The following is a 13,379-nucleotide window of genomic DNA, read 5'->3' as shown; positions in this document are numbered from 1 at the left end:
GGGAAAATAAACAGGTGAGTCTGTCGTGGTAATTTGGGTAACTGTGCACATACTTCATTTTGAAGAGGTCTATGGAGACTGGGAGGAGGTCTGTGGAGGCTGGGATGAGATGGTAAAGGGACCACTTGATATTAAAGGGTGATTTTTTGCTCATGCACCACCCTTATGGCAGAGAGTGAAGAGGAACTAAAAAGCCTCTTGATAAAAGTGAAAGAGGAGAGTGTAAAAGTTGGCTTAAAGCTCAACATTCAGAAAACTAAGATCAAGGCATCTGGTCCCATCACCTCATGGGAAATAGATGGTGAGACAGTGGAAACAGTGTCAGACTTTATTTTTGGGGGCTCCAAAATCAATGCAGATGGTGATTGCAGCCATGAGATTAAAAGACACTTACTCCTTGGAAGGAAAGTTATGACCAACCTAGACAGCATATTAAAAAGCAGAGACATTACTTTGCCAACAAAGGTCCATCTAGTCAAGGCTATGGTTTTTCCAGTGGTCATGTATGGATGTGAGCGTTGGACTGTGAAAAAAGCTGAGCACCGAAAAATTGATGCTTTTGAACTGTGGTGTTGGAGAAGACTCTTGAGAGAGTCGCTTGGACTGCAAGGAGATCCAACCAGTCCATCCTAAAGGAGATCAGTCCTGGGTGTTCATTGGAAGGACTGATGCTGAAACTGAAACTCCAGTACTTTGGCCACCTCATGGGAAGAGTTGACTTATTGGAAAAGACCCTGATGCTGGGAGGGATTGAGGGCAGGAGGAGGAGGGGACGACAGAGGATGAGATGGCTGGATGGCATCACCGACTCGATGGGCATGAGTCTGAGTCAACTCCGGGAGTTGGTAATGGACAGGGAGGCCTGGCGTGCTGCAATTCATGGGGTCGCAAAGAGTCGGACACGACTGAGTGACTGAAGTGAACTGAACTTTCGTTTACTCTGCTCGAACCTTTCTGAATCCTGCCTGCCACTGATTGGATGTTGTGGAACAGCTGATAGCAACAGCACTGATGGATGTAGGTTTTCAGTAAAAAAAATCCCATAACCTTTTTGGCCTGCATGCCTTGGCATTAAGAGGCTTGTAATGTATTTGGAAAGGGGGTTGTCAACCTTCACTGAGCATTGACACTCCCGCCTCTTCATGCTGGGAATGGACAGACGTCCTGCTGACTTCTGCCTTTACTCTCCCACAGGCATTTTTTTAGTAGAGCATTTTAGAAACATGAACCATGGACATGACCTCATGGACATGAGGTCCTCGGGGCTCAGGTGCCCAGTAATTCAGCAACGGCTCAGTTTGCTGTGATATGAATCACAGGACCATCACTGGCACCAGCGAGGACTCTGGCCCCACCCTTGGCTGGTGCCCCACTTGGCTGATTTCCCGGGATGAGAAGGCTCTTTGAACATTTAGCAGGTCTGCCTGAAGGGATTTTGCTCTGCGGCTTTTCTCCTGGCAAGCAGTAACTTTTCCTGGGTCCCAGCAGCATGTGGTAGTTCCAGTGTAACTCCAGTGTTTAATTTTGAATGGCTGGAGAAGGGAGGGAATGAATAAATGCTGATAGGCAGGAAGCAAGGAGACTTCCTACTTAAGGATGATCATTGTTCTCCAGTGGTTCTCCATGTCCCCGTGTATATCAGAGCCTGGGTGGTGGGATTGAGGGGGATGCCCTCCCCTTTTCTCCCTGAGGTGCCTTCCCTCAGTGACCATCCGATTGTCCTACCACCCCTGTGTTTGAGCTCAGTTTACCCTCTAGCCTGTCAAGTGTCCAAATTTTTCACTTTTTTTTTTCCTAACAAAGCATAAACTAGCTTACGCTTTATTTTAAATAAGTGGACAGAGCTTATGCCCTGCCATGAATACAGAACGGGTCATTCGGAAAGGAAAGATGAGAAAAAAGAAAGTGATTTATAGTAAATTTGAGATGCTAATCTTGAAATGCCACCAGCACTCCTCTGATTAGATTACACACAGAATAACATATGTGGACAATTCCAAACCTCTCCTCCTAGACATTTCTGCTTCACATCGTGTGGCTTTCTGGGAAGACATAGATAGTTCAGACTAATCTCTCTCAGGGAATTAATTGCTGTTTCCTCTTTCCTGTTTTGAACAGAAATTTTCTTTAATGTATTGTGTGAGTACAACATGTAGAACGTAGCCTTTGGTATCACATAAATATTTACTTAATCGTTAAAACTCACTGTCATGTAGCATTTATTTCAGCTTGAAAATATTATAAGCTATTTTCCTCATGGAAAATAAAATGAAAAGGCACTGCTCCTTTGATTTTCAGTGCCTAGGTTTTTTTCATTTTGTTTTGTTTCCGTTGATCTTGCATTTTTCACAGTAAGTCCATAAAGTTAAGCCAGAGATTTATTGAATAAATTCCTCAGATACTGAGTGGGAAAAATTCCATCTAGTCTCTTCAGGGGCTTCCCCCCCTCCCCAGTCATAACCACTGTTGTCTGGACAATGACGGCAATTCCTTGCTTTGTTAGTGGAGACCCACCTATTAAGGATCAAATCCAAAATATCTGAGAAGAATAATTTAGAGAGTGGCTATGGACCATCCACTGTGGCTAAGAGTCTGTGCCCAGAATACTGCCCAGCATCCAATATCCACCTAATAAACATTTTTTAGAATGTACAATTTTTAACCCTTCAGAAAGTCTCGATGTGTTTTTCTGTTTATGTTCTTTGAGGATATTTATCCTTTTCTCTTTCTCATTTTATATAGAGATACACTATAAACATGTTTCTTAGTTCTTTTTTTCTGCATATTGTTTCTTGGTGGACTTGGCATGTCTGCTTTTGGAAACCACTGCATTAAATTCCATTGTGTGTGTGCCTTGTGAATTAATCAGTCCCCTTTGACTCTCTAAGTCTCCAGTTGAGAGCAGGATGAGTGTGTGGAGAGGTGAATGGGCAGCAGCCAGCAGCAGACTTCCATAGACAAAGTTGGGTTCTGGGGACTCAAGCTATTCTGCCATCCTTGTGAGATATGGGTGGATGGGTCAGGGTGGGAATTCTTGAACTTGACACTCACTGTTAGTGTGTGACCTTGAACAAATCACTTAGCCTCTTGAGCTCTTGGTTTCTTCATTTGTAAGTTGAGGATAGTAGCACCTCATGATGTCAGATGTAAGTTGCTTACATTATCTTGTGTATATGTCATAATACCTTGTGTATTTTTAATAGCACCTTATGGATGTATAACAGTATCTTACATATAAAATAGCACCTCTTGGATATAAAATACTTAGAATGGTGCTCACCACGGGATAGGAGCCCATACATGGTAGCTGTTATTTTTCAGCTTCTGAATCATCCAAGATTTGGCAGTTATTTAGATAAAACCATTAGGATGTTTGAGTTGTTTTCTTTGTGTTGTGAAATAATCTGCCTTGAAAACTGGATTCACTCTTTGCTTGGCTTCCGACACAAGCCTTCTGAGGATGTTTCCAGCCTTTTCTCAAACTGGTCACATTTCTTACTGCTCTTGTCCTAGAGCTGAGTCAATGTTTTTACCCAGCCCAGTCTTCCCAGGACTACTCCACTTTGGAGGTAGAGTGTGCTCCTCCAGAGCCCCTGATGCGCGGGGTGGGAGAAGACAGGGCGGACCCTCTTTTATTCACAGTGGCGGGGCTGAACTATCTGGAGACAGTCGGGCCCCAGCCAGGGGAGGTTTTGTAGTGGGGTGGATGAGAGTATTCCACTTTCCCTCAATCAGGAGATGTTGTGTTGGCACCTGGGGGAGAGAACACGCAGCCTGGTATTTAGACAGAGTCGTTGCAGTACTTCTTCCTGATGGATAAGAAAACAGACGCCTGAAGAGATTAAATGACTTGTTCTAGATTATAACGCAAGTCTGGGGTAAAGGCAACATTTGTCCCATCTCCCAGCACCTAGTTCAACCACAGTGGTAGAAAGAGAAGGTCAAAAGAAGGAGGCGAGAAGAGATCAAGAAGACCACCCATGGCACACTTTCTTATGGAGAAGACCCCTATGTGCGCTCAAAATCAAGAGTAGGTGATTGATTGAGGAATCACCTGCAGTGAGGAATGACAGTGGTGCCCAGAGGTGGCCAGCCAAGCATATTGGTCCTTCTGACTGGTCCAGGCTCCAAGGGCAGTGGTCTTGGGCGAGCTGGAACTTTGGGCTTGGCAGTCCTTTTTACACATGCCCTCAAAGGAAGTGTCAGCATACAGGGATTCATAACCATCAGCCTATTAGGAAGTCCCTGCTAGAGGCATTCAAAGAGCACTGAGTTTAAGGATGCCAGTGACCTTGTGTGGGAGATGGAGTTCAGTCCTGTCATTTGAGCCCCCTTTTTATGCAGGAGCACATGAGATGAGGTGAGGGAGGTGATGATGAAGCAGTGGGACCTTCAATAATCAGACAGACCAGAAGAGGTAGCAGAGGGTTTGGTGCCAGGGGCTGCCTCTCCCTGTGATTGTGAGTGTCCTTCTGGCCTAGACTGAGTAGTCTCAGCCCAAGGAAAAGGGGCCGGGTGAGGCTGATCAACAGAGCAAGAACTGTGAGGTGTGGGTTCTCTGTGCTGCTTCTGCCACTTGCCTGCAGCCTGTCAGAGATTCTTCTGAGCTTTGGAACTGTAAGATACTCATTGGTATAGAAGACCCCAGGAATTTGAGCTTATAGGCAAATCGAAGCCAGCAGAAAACACTCTTGGAATGTTGTTAGACATTAAGGTTACCGAAGATCTCATAGCTTCTTCTCAGGCTGTCTCCTTAGCTTCATGCCTTTGTGAATTCTTGTTGTTATATCTGAGCAGCCAAGATCTTCATTTACACAGAAAGTTTCACAGGAGTTATCCAACTTTGTGTTGGCCTCTCCCTGACTTGGGTCATCCCTTCTGCTGTTTAGTAGATGCAGCCATAAAACAAAAGATTTGTGTAGGCAGAAAGGAAAGGGAGCGAAGGAAAGGAAAGAAAAAAAGGAAAACCAGTGCTGGTTTTGCCTTGTGGGCTGTGGCACATGAGCCATCACCCTCGGTGGGTATGGCTGAGTACATTTAGTGAAATGATGTGAAGAGCGTGCTTCAGAGCAAGTCACAGATGTGGGGGCAAGTGGGGTGACCCAGCTCAGAACCACAGGCAACTGGGGAAGCTGATAAAATGTATCTTGTCTCTCCTGATCTCCAGGCCAACATCTGATGCTGTTTCCTCCTCATTCATGCTATGTAGTCCCCCACTCCTGCAACATGAGGGACCCTTCCCTTACCTAATGCTTTGGGTGGAAAGAACTGCTATTAAAAATGATTAAAGGTCTTCTCTGGGAGTCTAGTTGTTATGACTCCAAGCTTCCAATGCAGGGGGTGCAGTTTGATCCTTGGTTGGGGAACTGAGATCAGGTATGCTGTCCACTGCAGCCAAAAAGAAACAGTATATTTAAAATGTCATTAAAGAGCGTTAGAGAACATTTTTCAAATATGCAAATACATAATTCCACCATCCTAGTATAACACAATAATTATTTTATGTTACCTTCAACCTGCAGATATGTTTTGTGTTTCTGGACCTCCTGTTTTCACAGTTTTGGATCACATCTCCCCATGTGCCTACCTAGTCTTCTCTCAACATTTTAAAATTTATATAGATGTAGTATAATTCATTAGACCATTCTTCTGATGTGAGACTATCAAGTTATTTGTTTGAAGGCTGATTAGACATGCCTTGGGGAACATGTATAAGTTATAAGTGTATAACTTTTAGTTTCTGTTGAATTATTGACTTAGAGTTACTTACTAAGGAATTGCCTAATCAGAGGATATGAATCTTTTTGTGATGTTTGCCATGTACTGTAATATTGCTTCTGAAAATATTATGCGACATTGCCTCTAGCAGTGAATGAATAAATCAGTTTCATAGCAGCCTTCCAAACAGCTGATAATACCATTTAAAAACAAATTTGCTTCTTTATTAGGCATTAAATAGTATGTCAATGGTAGGTCAAGACAGCTCTGCATTTTAAGAATTCCTAGTAAGAGTGAATATTTTATATTTCTCCTCCTATAAATTTTATATTTATGTCATTCACACATTTATCTATAGCTAAAGATTTATTGATATGTACATCTCCGTGGTATGTTTGCCATTGAATTGGAAACTAATCAAATGGAAACAAACAAATCCAGGCTGTAGAATATTCCATAAGACAACATCCTATATTTTCTATAACTTTGTCATAAGAAGGAAATAAGTCAAGAAAATTGATCTAGATTAGGAGATTAAAGAGACATGACAAGCAGATAACTTCCTTGAGCTCTAACTAGCTCCTAGATTAAACATTTAAAAACAACAGCAATAAAGGACATTTAGGGGACAATCGGGTTTTCCAGGTGGCGCTAGTGGTAAAGAACACACCTGCTAATGCAGGAAATATAATCGATCACTGGGTCTGGAAGATCCCCTGGAGGAGGGCATAGCAACCCACTCCAGTATTCTTGCCTGGAGAGTCCCATGGCCAGAGGATCCTGGCAGGCTACGGTCCAGAGGTTTGCAAAGAGTTGGACACAACTGAAGCGACTTAGCATACACACACATACAGGGGACAATCAGGGAAATTTAAATATGAACTGTCTATTGGATAGTTATATCAATGTTAAATTTCTTGACTTTGATATTGTGATTATGTCAGAGAATGTTTTTATTCTTAGGAGATAAACCCTGAAGTTTTGAGGTGAAGTGTTGCTTCAAATGGTTCAGCAAAACTATGTATCATACATTCATCTTATATAATAATATATTGCTACTAATATAATTATAACATAATCATGCTATAATATTATGTTAGTGACACTAACATATCATACTGTATTATATATGAATATATAATAAATTAGGAATGTTTAATATATATTGCTATTGTACACATAAATGTACATATATGCTTACATTTATAAATCTATTCTTTCACTCTCACACCGTGCACTCTCTCTTACCCACACAGGTGCCTGTGCTCCTGCATGCATATGCCATGCATTACCCCCTACCCCATGGAAGCTGCATTTTAACAGAGACCCTTCACATCAGGGGAAATGCTGAAGGTGATCCATTTCTAGCAGTTTCTCTAGGCCCAACAAGGAGATTCTATGGGACTGAGGAGCCTTGTGGCTCGCCTGTCCAGAGGTGTGTGGAAGGCAGGTGTTATCATCAGCCAGGAGTCCCATCCCCTTTCTCCTGCAGCCTCGTGTGCAAACCTCCTTGGAACACGAAGTTTATTTACCTGTTCCTTCTGTTGCCTTTGGTCTCCCCACTTACTGAACAGAGAAGCTGACTTTTAACAGGCCATGCACAGTGTGCTCTGGGGCTGGAGAACAGAACGTTTTGGAGAAGTTAGATCAGACGGACCCCGCCTTAGCATGGGGTTCTCCTTGGCTCTCTTTCTAACCTGCACCCAAGACCCTCCCATCCCCCCACCCCCCCACCTCCCACCCCTTTCAAATTTTAAGCAGCTTTTCTCACAGCATCAGTGCACCCCACAAACAGGTTTTCAAAAGTAAGTGGGGTTTGGCAGAAACCAACGCAATTCTGTAAAGCAATTATTCTTCAATTAAAGAATAAGTAAATTTTTAAAAAACAAATAGAGTTAACTGGCTGCTGCATTTATCTATTAAATCAGTTAAACACAGTTTAGAATGTCCAGCTTGGTTACTGTGGTCATTTCTATAAAAAGTTGAGAAATAAGGCCCTCGGGGACCCCATGACCCCCCCATATGACAGCACTTCCTTGAGAAAACTAGATTAAACTCCTCACCATTTTGACTGAAAACACAATTTCCAGAGTCAAGACGACTAGAAAATCTGAGAAATTTGTAAATCAAACTGCATCTTAAACAGATTAGAGCTTACTATTGATGTATATTCCATGGTAAAGCCTTCTGTGAAAGAATTTGAAGGATGCTTTTGTACAAAGAGAATTCCCATCCCCTGGCCTGAGCTACCCAAGGTTGAGTTTGGGGGGTTTGGATTTTTTGTCGATCAGGTTTGTAGCAGCTAAGGGCTATTGAAAAAATTTGTTTTTTAAAATACCATGTTTTTCCAGCTTATACAAATTGAATTTTCTAAATATACTGAAAAGTGTGAAGCAGAAATGAAAGTCACATCTAATTTCACAACTGAGTGATGATTGTCATATTTATGCATGCATGTGCATATGTAGACATCTCTAGTTAGAAGCAAAACCTTTCCTTGCAAATTTGCTCAGCTGGGTCTTACCCCCTGGGTTGTAGAAAGTAGGAGGTGGTGTGGGCTTTCTATACCCAGAAGGTAATCACTGTCAGAGACTTTGTGAAACAATAGGCACCAGGTAAAAAGGAAACCCCTGCAGGTTGGGGGGTGTGAAGCAGGAGGTCCACAGGCAGACCCCCTTCCAGGTCACCAAGGGGCAATCCTGAGAATACAGCCTGGGAGGCCTGTAGGCAGCCTCCAGTCAGCAGTTCTGCACATTTGCCTGGAGGCTGCTTCCCTCTAAAAGCACACACTGTACGTTTGCTCCCCATTGTTCTTTTCCTCCTTCAGTTTGATGTTCTGTCCACCCCTACCCTCTCTGGACTGACAAGATGCTCTTGGATTAAACAGAGGTTTGACTGACACATGTGACCACCACAGCAGGGAATCTTGTGTTCAGAGAGGTCCATGAGCAGCAGAGCCTATTCCCCTCAGGACTAACACTGTTAGGCTGGGGTGATAGGCGCTGGCTGGTGCAAAGGGGCTGTCGAGGGGATGGAGCCTTCCCAGTGTATTTTTGCCCACCTTCCAGGGCTGCTTGAGAGTGTCAAGAGCCTGGCAGGAGACCATAGCCTGCCTTCTCTGTGCTAGAGGAAGCCTCAGGCAGCCCAGCTCTTCCCTAAAGAGAGCCACCAGGTGAGAGCTTTGGAGACTTGCTGTAGGGAGAGTGGGCTGTCCCTCAGAGCAGCAGGTGGCCAGTGGACCCGGGACCTCTCTCTCCCTCTCTGGTATAGAATCTGGGCTCCACCACTGTGTGTGTGTTAGTCACTCAGTGGTGTCTGACTCTTTGCCACCCCACGAACTGTAGCCTGTCAGGCTTCTCTGCCCATGGAATTCTCCAGGCAAGAACACTGGAGTGGGTTGCCATTCCCCTCTCTAGGGCTCTACCACTAGATAGCAGTATTAACAGAAAAGGTTACTTGAACTCTTCATTCTTCAGTTTGCAAATCCAAGACATGGGGGTAATAGCAGTACCCTTCAGTTGGGGTTGTAATGCTTCAATGAGTTATCACACATAATGAATTTAGCATGGCACCCACCAGAGTGCATAGATAGCTAAGGTGGCTCAAATGGTAAAGAATCTGCCTGCAATGTGGTAAACCCAGGTTTGATCCCTGGGTCAGGAAGATCCCCTGGAGAAGGAAATAGCAACCCCCTCCAGTATTCTTGCCTGGAGAATCCCATGGACAAAGGAGCCTGGTGGGCTATAGTCCATGGGGTCAGAAAGAGTTGGACACAACTGAGTGACTAACACTTTCCATAGTGTAAGCCCTTGACAGACATTAGCTAGCATTGTCACTGTGTTAGTCTGCTCAGGCTTTAACAAAATACCATAGAATACAGGCTTAGACAACAGAAAGTTACTTTTCTTTTTTTTTTTTTTTGAATGCTATAAAACATTTATTTTTTTCTTCCTCTGTTGCACAACTCAAAATGAAGTTTCAAAGATACTATGTTTATTTTTTTCATACAAGAATAATGTTTAGGGTGTGAATATATTTGAGAATTCACCTGTAAACATATAATGTGCTTACATATGTGAGTGTTCTTCACAAGTTCTTGTTTCATTTGTATAAAGCTGCTATATTTGTCTTTTCTTTTTTTTTTTTTTCATTTATTTTTATTAGTTGGAGGCTAATTACTTTACAATATTGTAGTGGGTTTTGTCATACATTGACATGAATCAGCCATGGAGTTACATGCATTCCCCATCCCAATCCCCCCTCCCACCTCCCTCTCCACCTGATCCCTCTGGGTCTTCCCAGTGCACCAGGCCTGAGCACTTGTCTCATGCATCCAACCTGGGCTGCTGATCTGTTTCACCATAGATAATATACATGTTTCGATGCTGTTCTCTCGGGATGTTTCGAGAAAGTTACTTTTCACAGTTCTGGAGGCTGAAAGTTTGAAATCAGTATCTTTGTGTTCTGGTGAGGACTCTCTGCTTGGCTGGTTTACAACCACCTTCTCGTTGTATCCTTTCATGGCAGAGAGCGCTGGCTCAGGTCTTTTTCTCTTCTTTTAAGAGCACTAATCCCATTATGAGGGCACATCCTCATGCCTATATTTAATCGTTATTACCTCCTAAAGGCCCTCCAACTATCACATTGGGGATTAGGGCATTAATGTATGTATTGGGGTGTGTGGTGGCACATTCAATACTTAATGGTCATTATTATTTGTATTGTCCGTTTGCAGGGTGTTCTTAGGTTTGGGGCAGTCTTTGAAAGGGAGGGAAGTAAGAAGTGGGGAAGATCTTTCTGTCTCCAGTAGGTCTTAAAGCCCATGGTGGTGGTCTTGAACCTTCTGGAAACTGTCTGCTTTCACAGTGTTCTATTTCCCTCTCCTTTTAACCTTTAGGGAAAGGCTCTTTTTTGCTTTACTCTAGAGAAGAGGGAAGAGGAAGAAAAGTCAGGTTTATTAGACAGCTACTTCTCTAAACTTGGCATCTGGGTGGGAAGGGAGGTCACACCATGGACTCCAAGCCACACCTCTTAGGGCCATCACCATCATCCCCATTGACAGAGGACAATGCCTGCAGAGGCTCCAGATGAGGAACACAAGCAGCCCTAGGTCACTCCTCAGAAGTTTCCGTAAGAGTTGAACCTGAGCCCCATACCCCACACCCTCGCAACATGGAGCTGGTGTGGAGAGCAGTGAAGCGGCCATGCCTGGAGCAGGAGAAGGGTTGGGATGGGGGCCGAGTGCAGCTGTTGTGGGAAGGTGCACAGGCCGGGCCTTGCAGTCACATGGTGCGTACTCGCTGGAGCTAAGTAGTGAGGCTCCTTAGACCCCTGAATCTCTCCACCAGCGGAGGCTGCCCCCCCTCAACCTCCAGATCTCCCAGGCTGGAGTAGCTCTCCCACAGAAGGTTATTTTCAAGGGCTGCTAACCCAGACTGTATTTTCTTCTGTGCTCTTGTCCCTCCTCAGCCCCTAAAGACAATGAAGAACGTGTGTTTCGGGAGCGCATGCGGCCCAGGAAGCGGCAGGGGGCTGTCAGGCGCAGGGTCCACCAGGTCAACGGCCACAAGTTCATGGCTACCTACCTTCGGCAGCCCACCTACTGTTCCCACTGCCGAGATTTTATCTGGTAAGGTCCTCTTTTCCGGAAACCTCTCAGTTAGACTTCTCGGCAGCAAGAGGTGGGGAGAATGGGTCAGGAGATTAGACACTTTATGTAAAAAATGCTTATGTGCTTTAATTATTTATTTGACTACAGATGACTTTTCTGCAAGGCTGAGTGGTGCCTGGGGGGCTAGATGGGAAGAAGAAACTATGAATCCTGGTTCCTACATATGGAGATATGTAGGATCATATCATATCTCAGATTTAAGGAGTTAAGATTTTGTAACCAGTAATGGTATTGTGGTTTTTTTTTAAAGAGCTCATAACTTTTAGAGAGGGACTCTGAATTATTTACCAACAGAATGATGGATTTCTTAGATTTGTTTTAAAAAAATAACTGGAAGGAGGGGTGAGCGTCTAGGGTAGAGATGAAACAAGACTGGCCATGAATTTATCATTGTTGGAGGTACTCACAGGTGCCTGAGGGTCTACTATATTGATCTATTTTTTTTAATACATTTAAATGTTTCCATAGAAAGCTTAAAAATATTCCATTGCCAATATTTATAATACAAAACAATTTTTAGTAACTGTCACAACACTGGTGCTAATAGGATGCTGAGATTTCAGAAAACAGAGAGAAGCATTGGCTGGAGTACTCAGGGAAGGCTTCCTGGAGGAGGTGGCAATTCTCTTTTTATGATGACTAGGATTTTGATAGGCAGAAATAGGTAAGTAGTAGGCCTTTTTGGCAGGTGGAGAAGGACAAGGAATATTGGCCGTGGGGATTAGAGGGGAACTTTTGATGAGTACCTACCTTGTGTCAGGGTCTCTCTTTGGCTCTGGAAATCTCTAAATCTTCCCAGCATCCTATGAGCTATGTATTATGAACACCATTCCACTAACAACAATACTGAGGCTCAGAAATGAGACCAGCCTCCAGCCCTCCAGCTAGGATGTGTCAGAGACCTGATTCCACCCTGGTGAGCACAACTCATAGCTCATGCTCAGCCTTCCTAGCCACCTCTCTTAGCTCTCTGAAGCTGATGTGGAGTTCACATGCTGGCAATCCCATGGAGGAGAGTGAGCAAGGCCATACTGCAGCATGCATGCAGAAGCGGAACATTCAAATTGCACTCTGAGAACACCCCGGATTCCCATGGTGTCCAGGAACACCTCGTCTCATCCTTGTGGTGTTCTGAAACTAGTCACAGAGGTTGGCATGGACATCCAAGGTGACACAGCTTAGAGCAAAGTCAACCTGATTAAAGCAGAAATAAAGCCCAGTTACATCCACGGACATGTCTCATTCCTGGGACTGACAGCCATCTGACCTGTACCTCTGTATTTTGGTCAAGAATTGTGGAACAGGCTCTGAAAGCTTAGCCTTAGAGATTCAGGTCTCCTCTAAGCCCATGGCCAGTACCACTGAACTCTAGGTTCCCTTAGCTGTAGCCCCAGTGACTGCTGGGTCCTCTCACTGGACTGGGTACTGCAGGGAGCTGACCAGTTGCTGGTGGTGTCCTGAGGACAGGGCTCAAGCCAGGTTGGCTGGATTGTCCTGTGCCCAGGCTGACCCTAGACCTGCCCTAGGGGACCCTATGCTGGCCATGGAAGGAATCTGTGATGTTGGCCTTTACCCAAATGGGAGATTGCACTCCCAGTCCTGGCCACACTCTGCCCCATAAACCTTGACTACTCCTGGAATGCTCAGGGAATATGCTTGCCAGCGAGAACCCTTCTCCACAACTATCTGCGAAGAAAGGCATGCTCAATGACTTGAGGCCCGTGAAGAACAAGCAGGGTCTCTGAGGCTTTCCAGAACACAGCTGGGCCCCTGGAGTGGCTGTTTGTATAGGAGACCAAGCCCTAACACTGACCAAACCTTGCACCCTTTCCAAGCCCTGGGGCTGCCCTTGATGGCCATCAGAAGGAGTCATTTTAAGGCACCCTTCAAGTGGGAGCGAGATACTACCCCTCTGCTGAGTGGACTCCACTCAGCATTTGTGGGCAGTGGCCAGAATGGGGTCGCTTTGTGTGACTTTTGACCTACTGGA

General features: G+C 44.5%; 1 protein-coding gene across 2 annotated transcripts in view; it reads left to right on the top strand.

Annotated features, from left to right (window-relative positions):
* PRKCE (protein kinase C epsilon) overlaps positions 1–13,379 on the top strand; it is a 535,687-nt gene that overhangs the window by 324,840 nt on the left and 197,468 nt on the right. For both annotated transcript variants that reach the window (XM_065929344.1, XM_065929345.1), the window contains exon 4: positions 11,188–11,347. In XM_065929344.1, coding sequence (XP_065785416.1) covers positions 11,188–11,347 — 160 coding nt within the window. The remainder of the gene's footprint in view (positions 1–11,187; positions 11,348–13,379) is intronic.

Source organism: Muntiacus reevesi, chromosome 3, assembly GCF_963930625.1.
Source record: "Muntiacus reevesi chromosome 3, mMunRee1.1, whole genome shotgun sequence".
Taxonomy (NCBI): Eukaryota; Metazoa; Chordata; class Mammalia; order Artiodactyla; family Cervidae; genus Muntiacus; species Muntiacus reevesi.
Note: the sequence above shows the minus strand (reverse complement) of the source record. Positions and strands in the feature narration are given on the sequence as shown.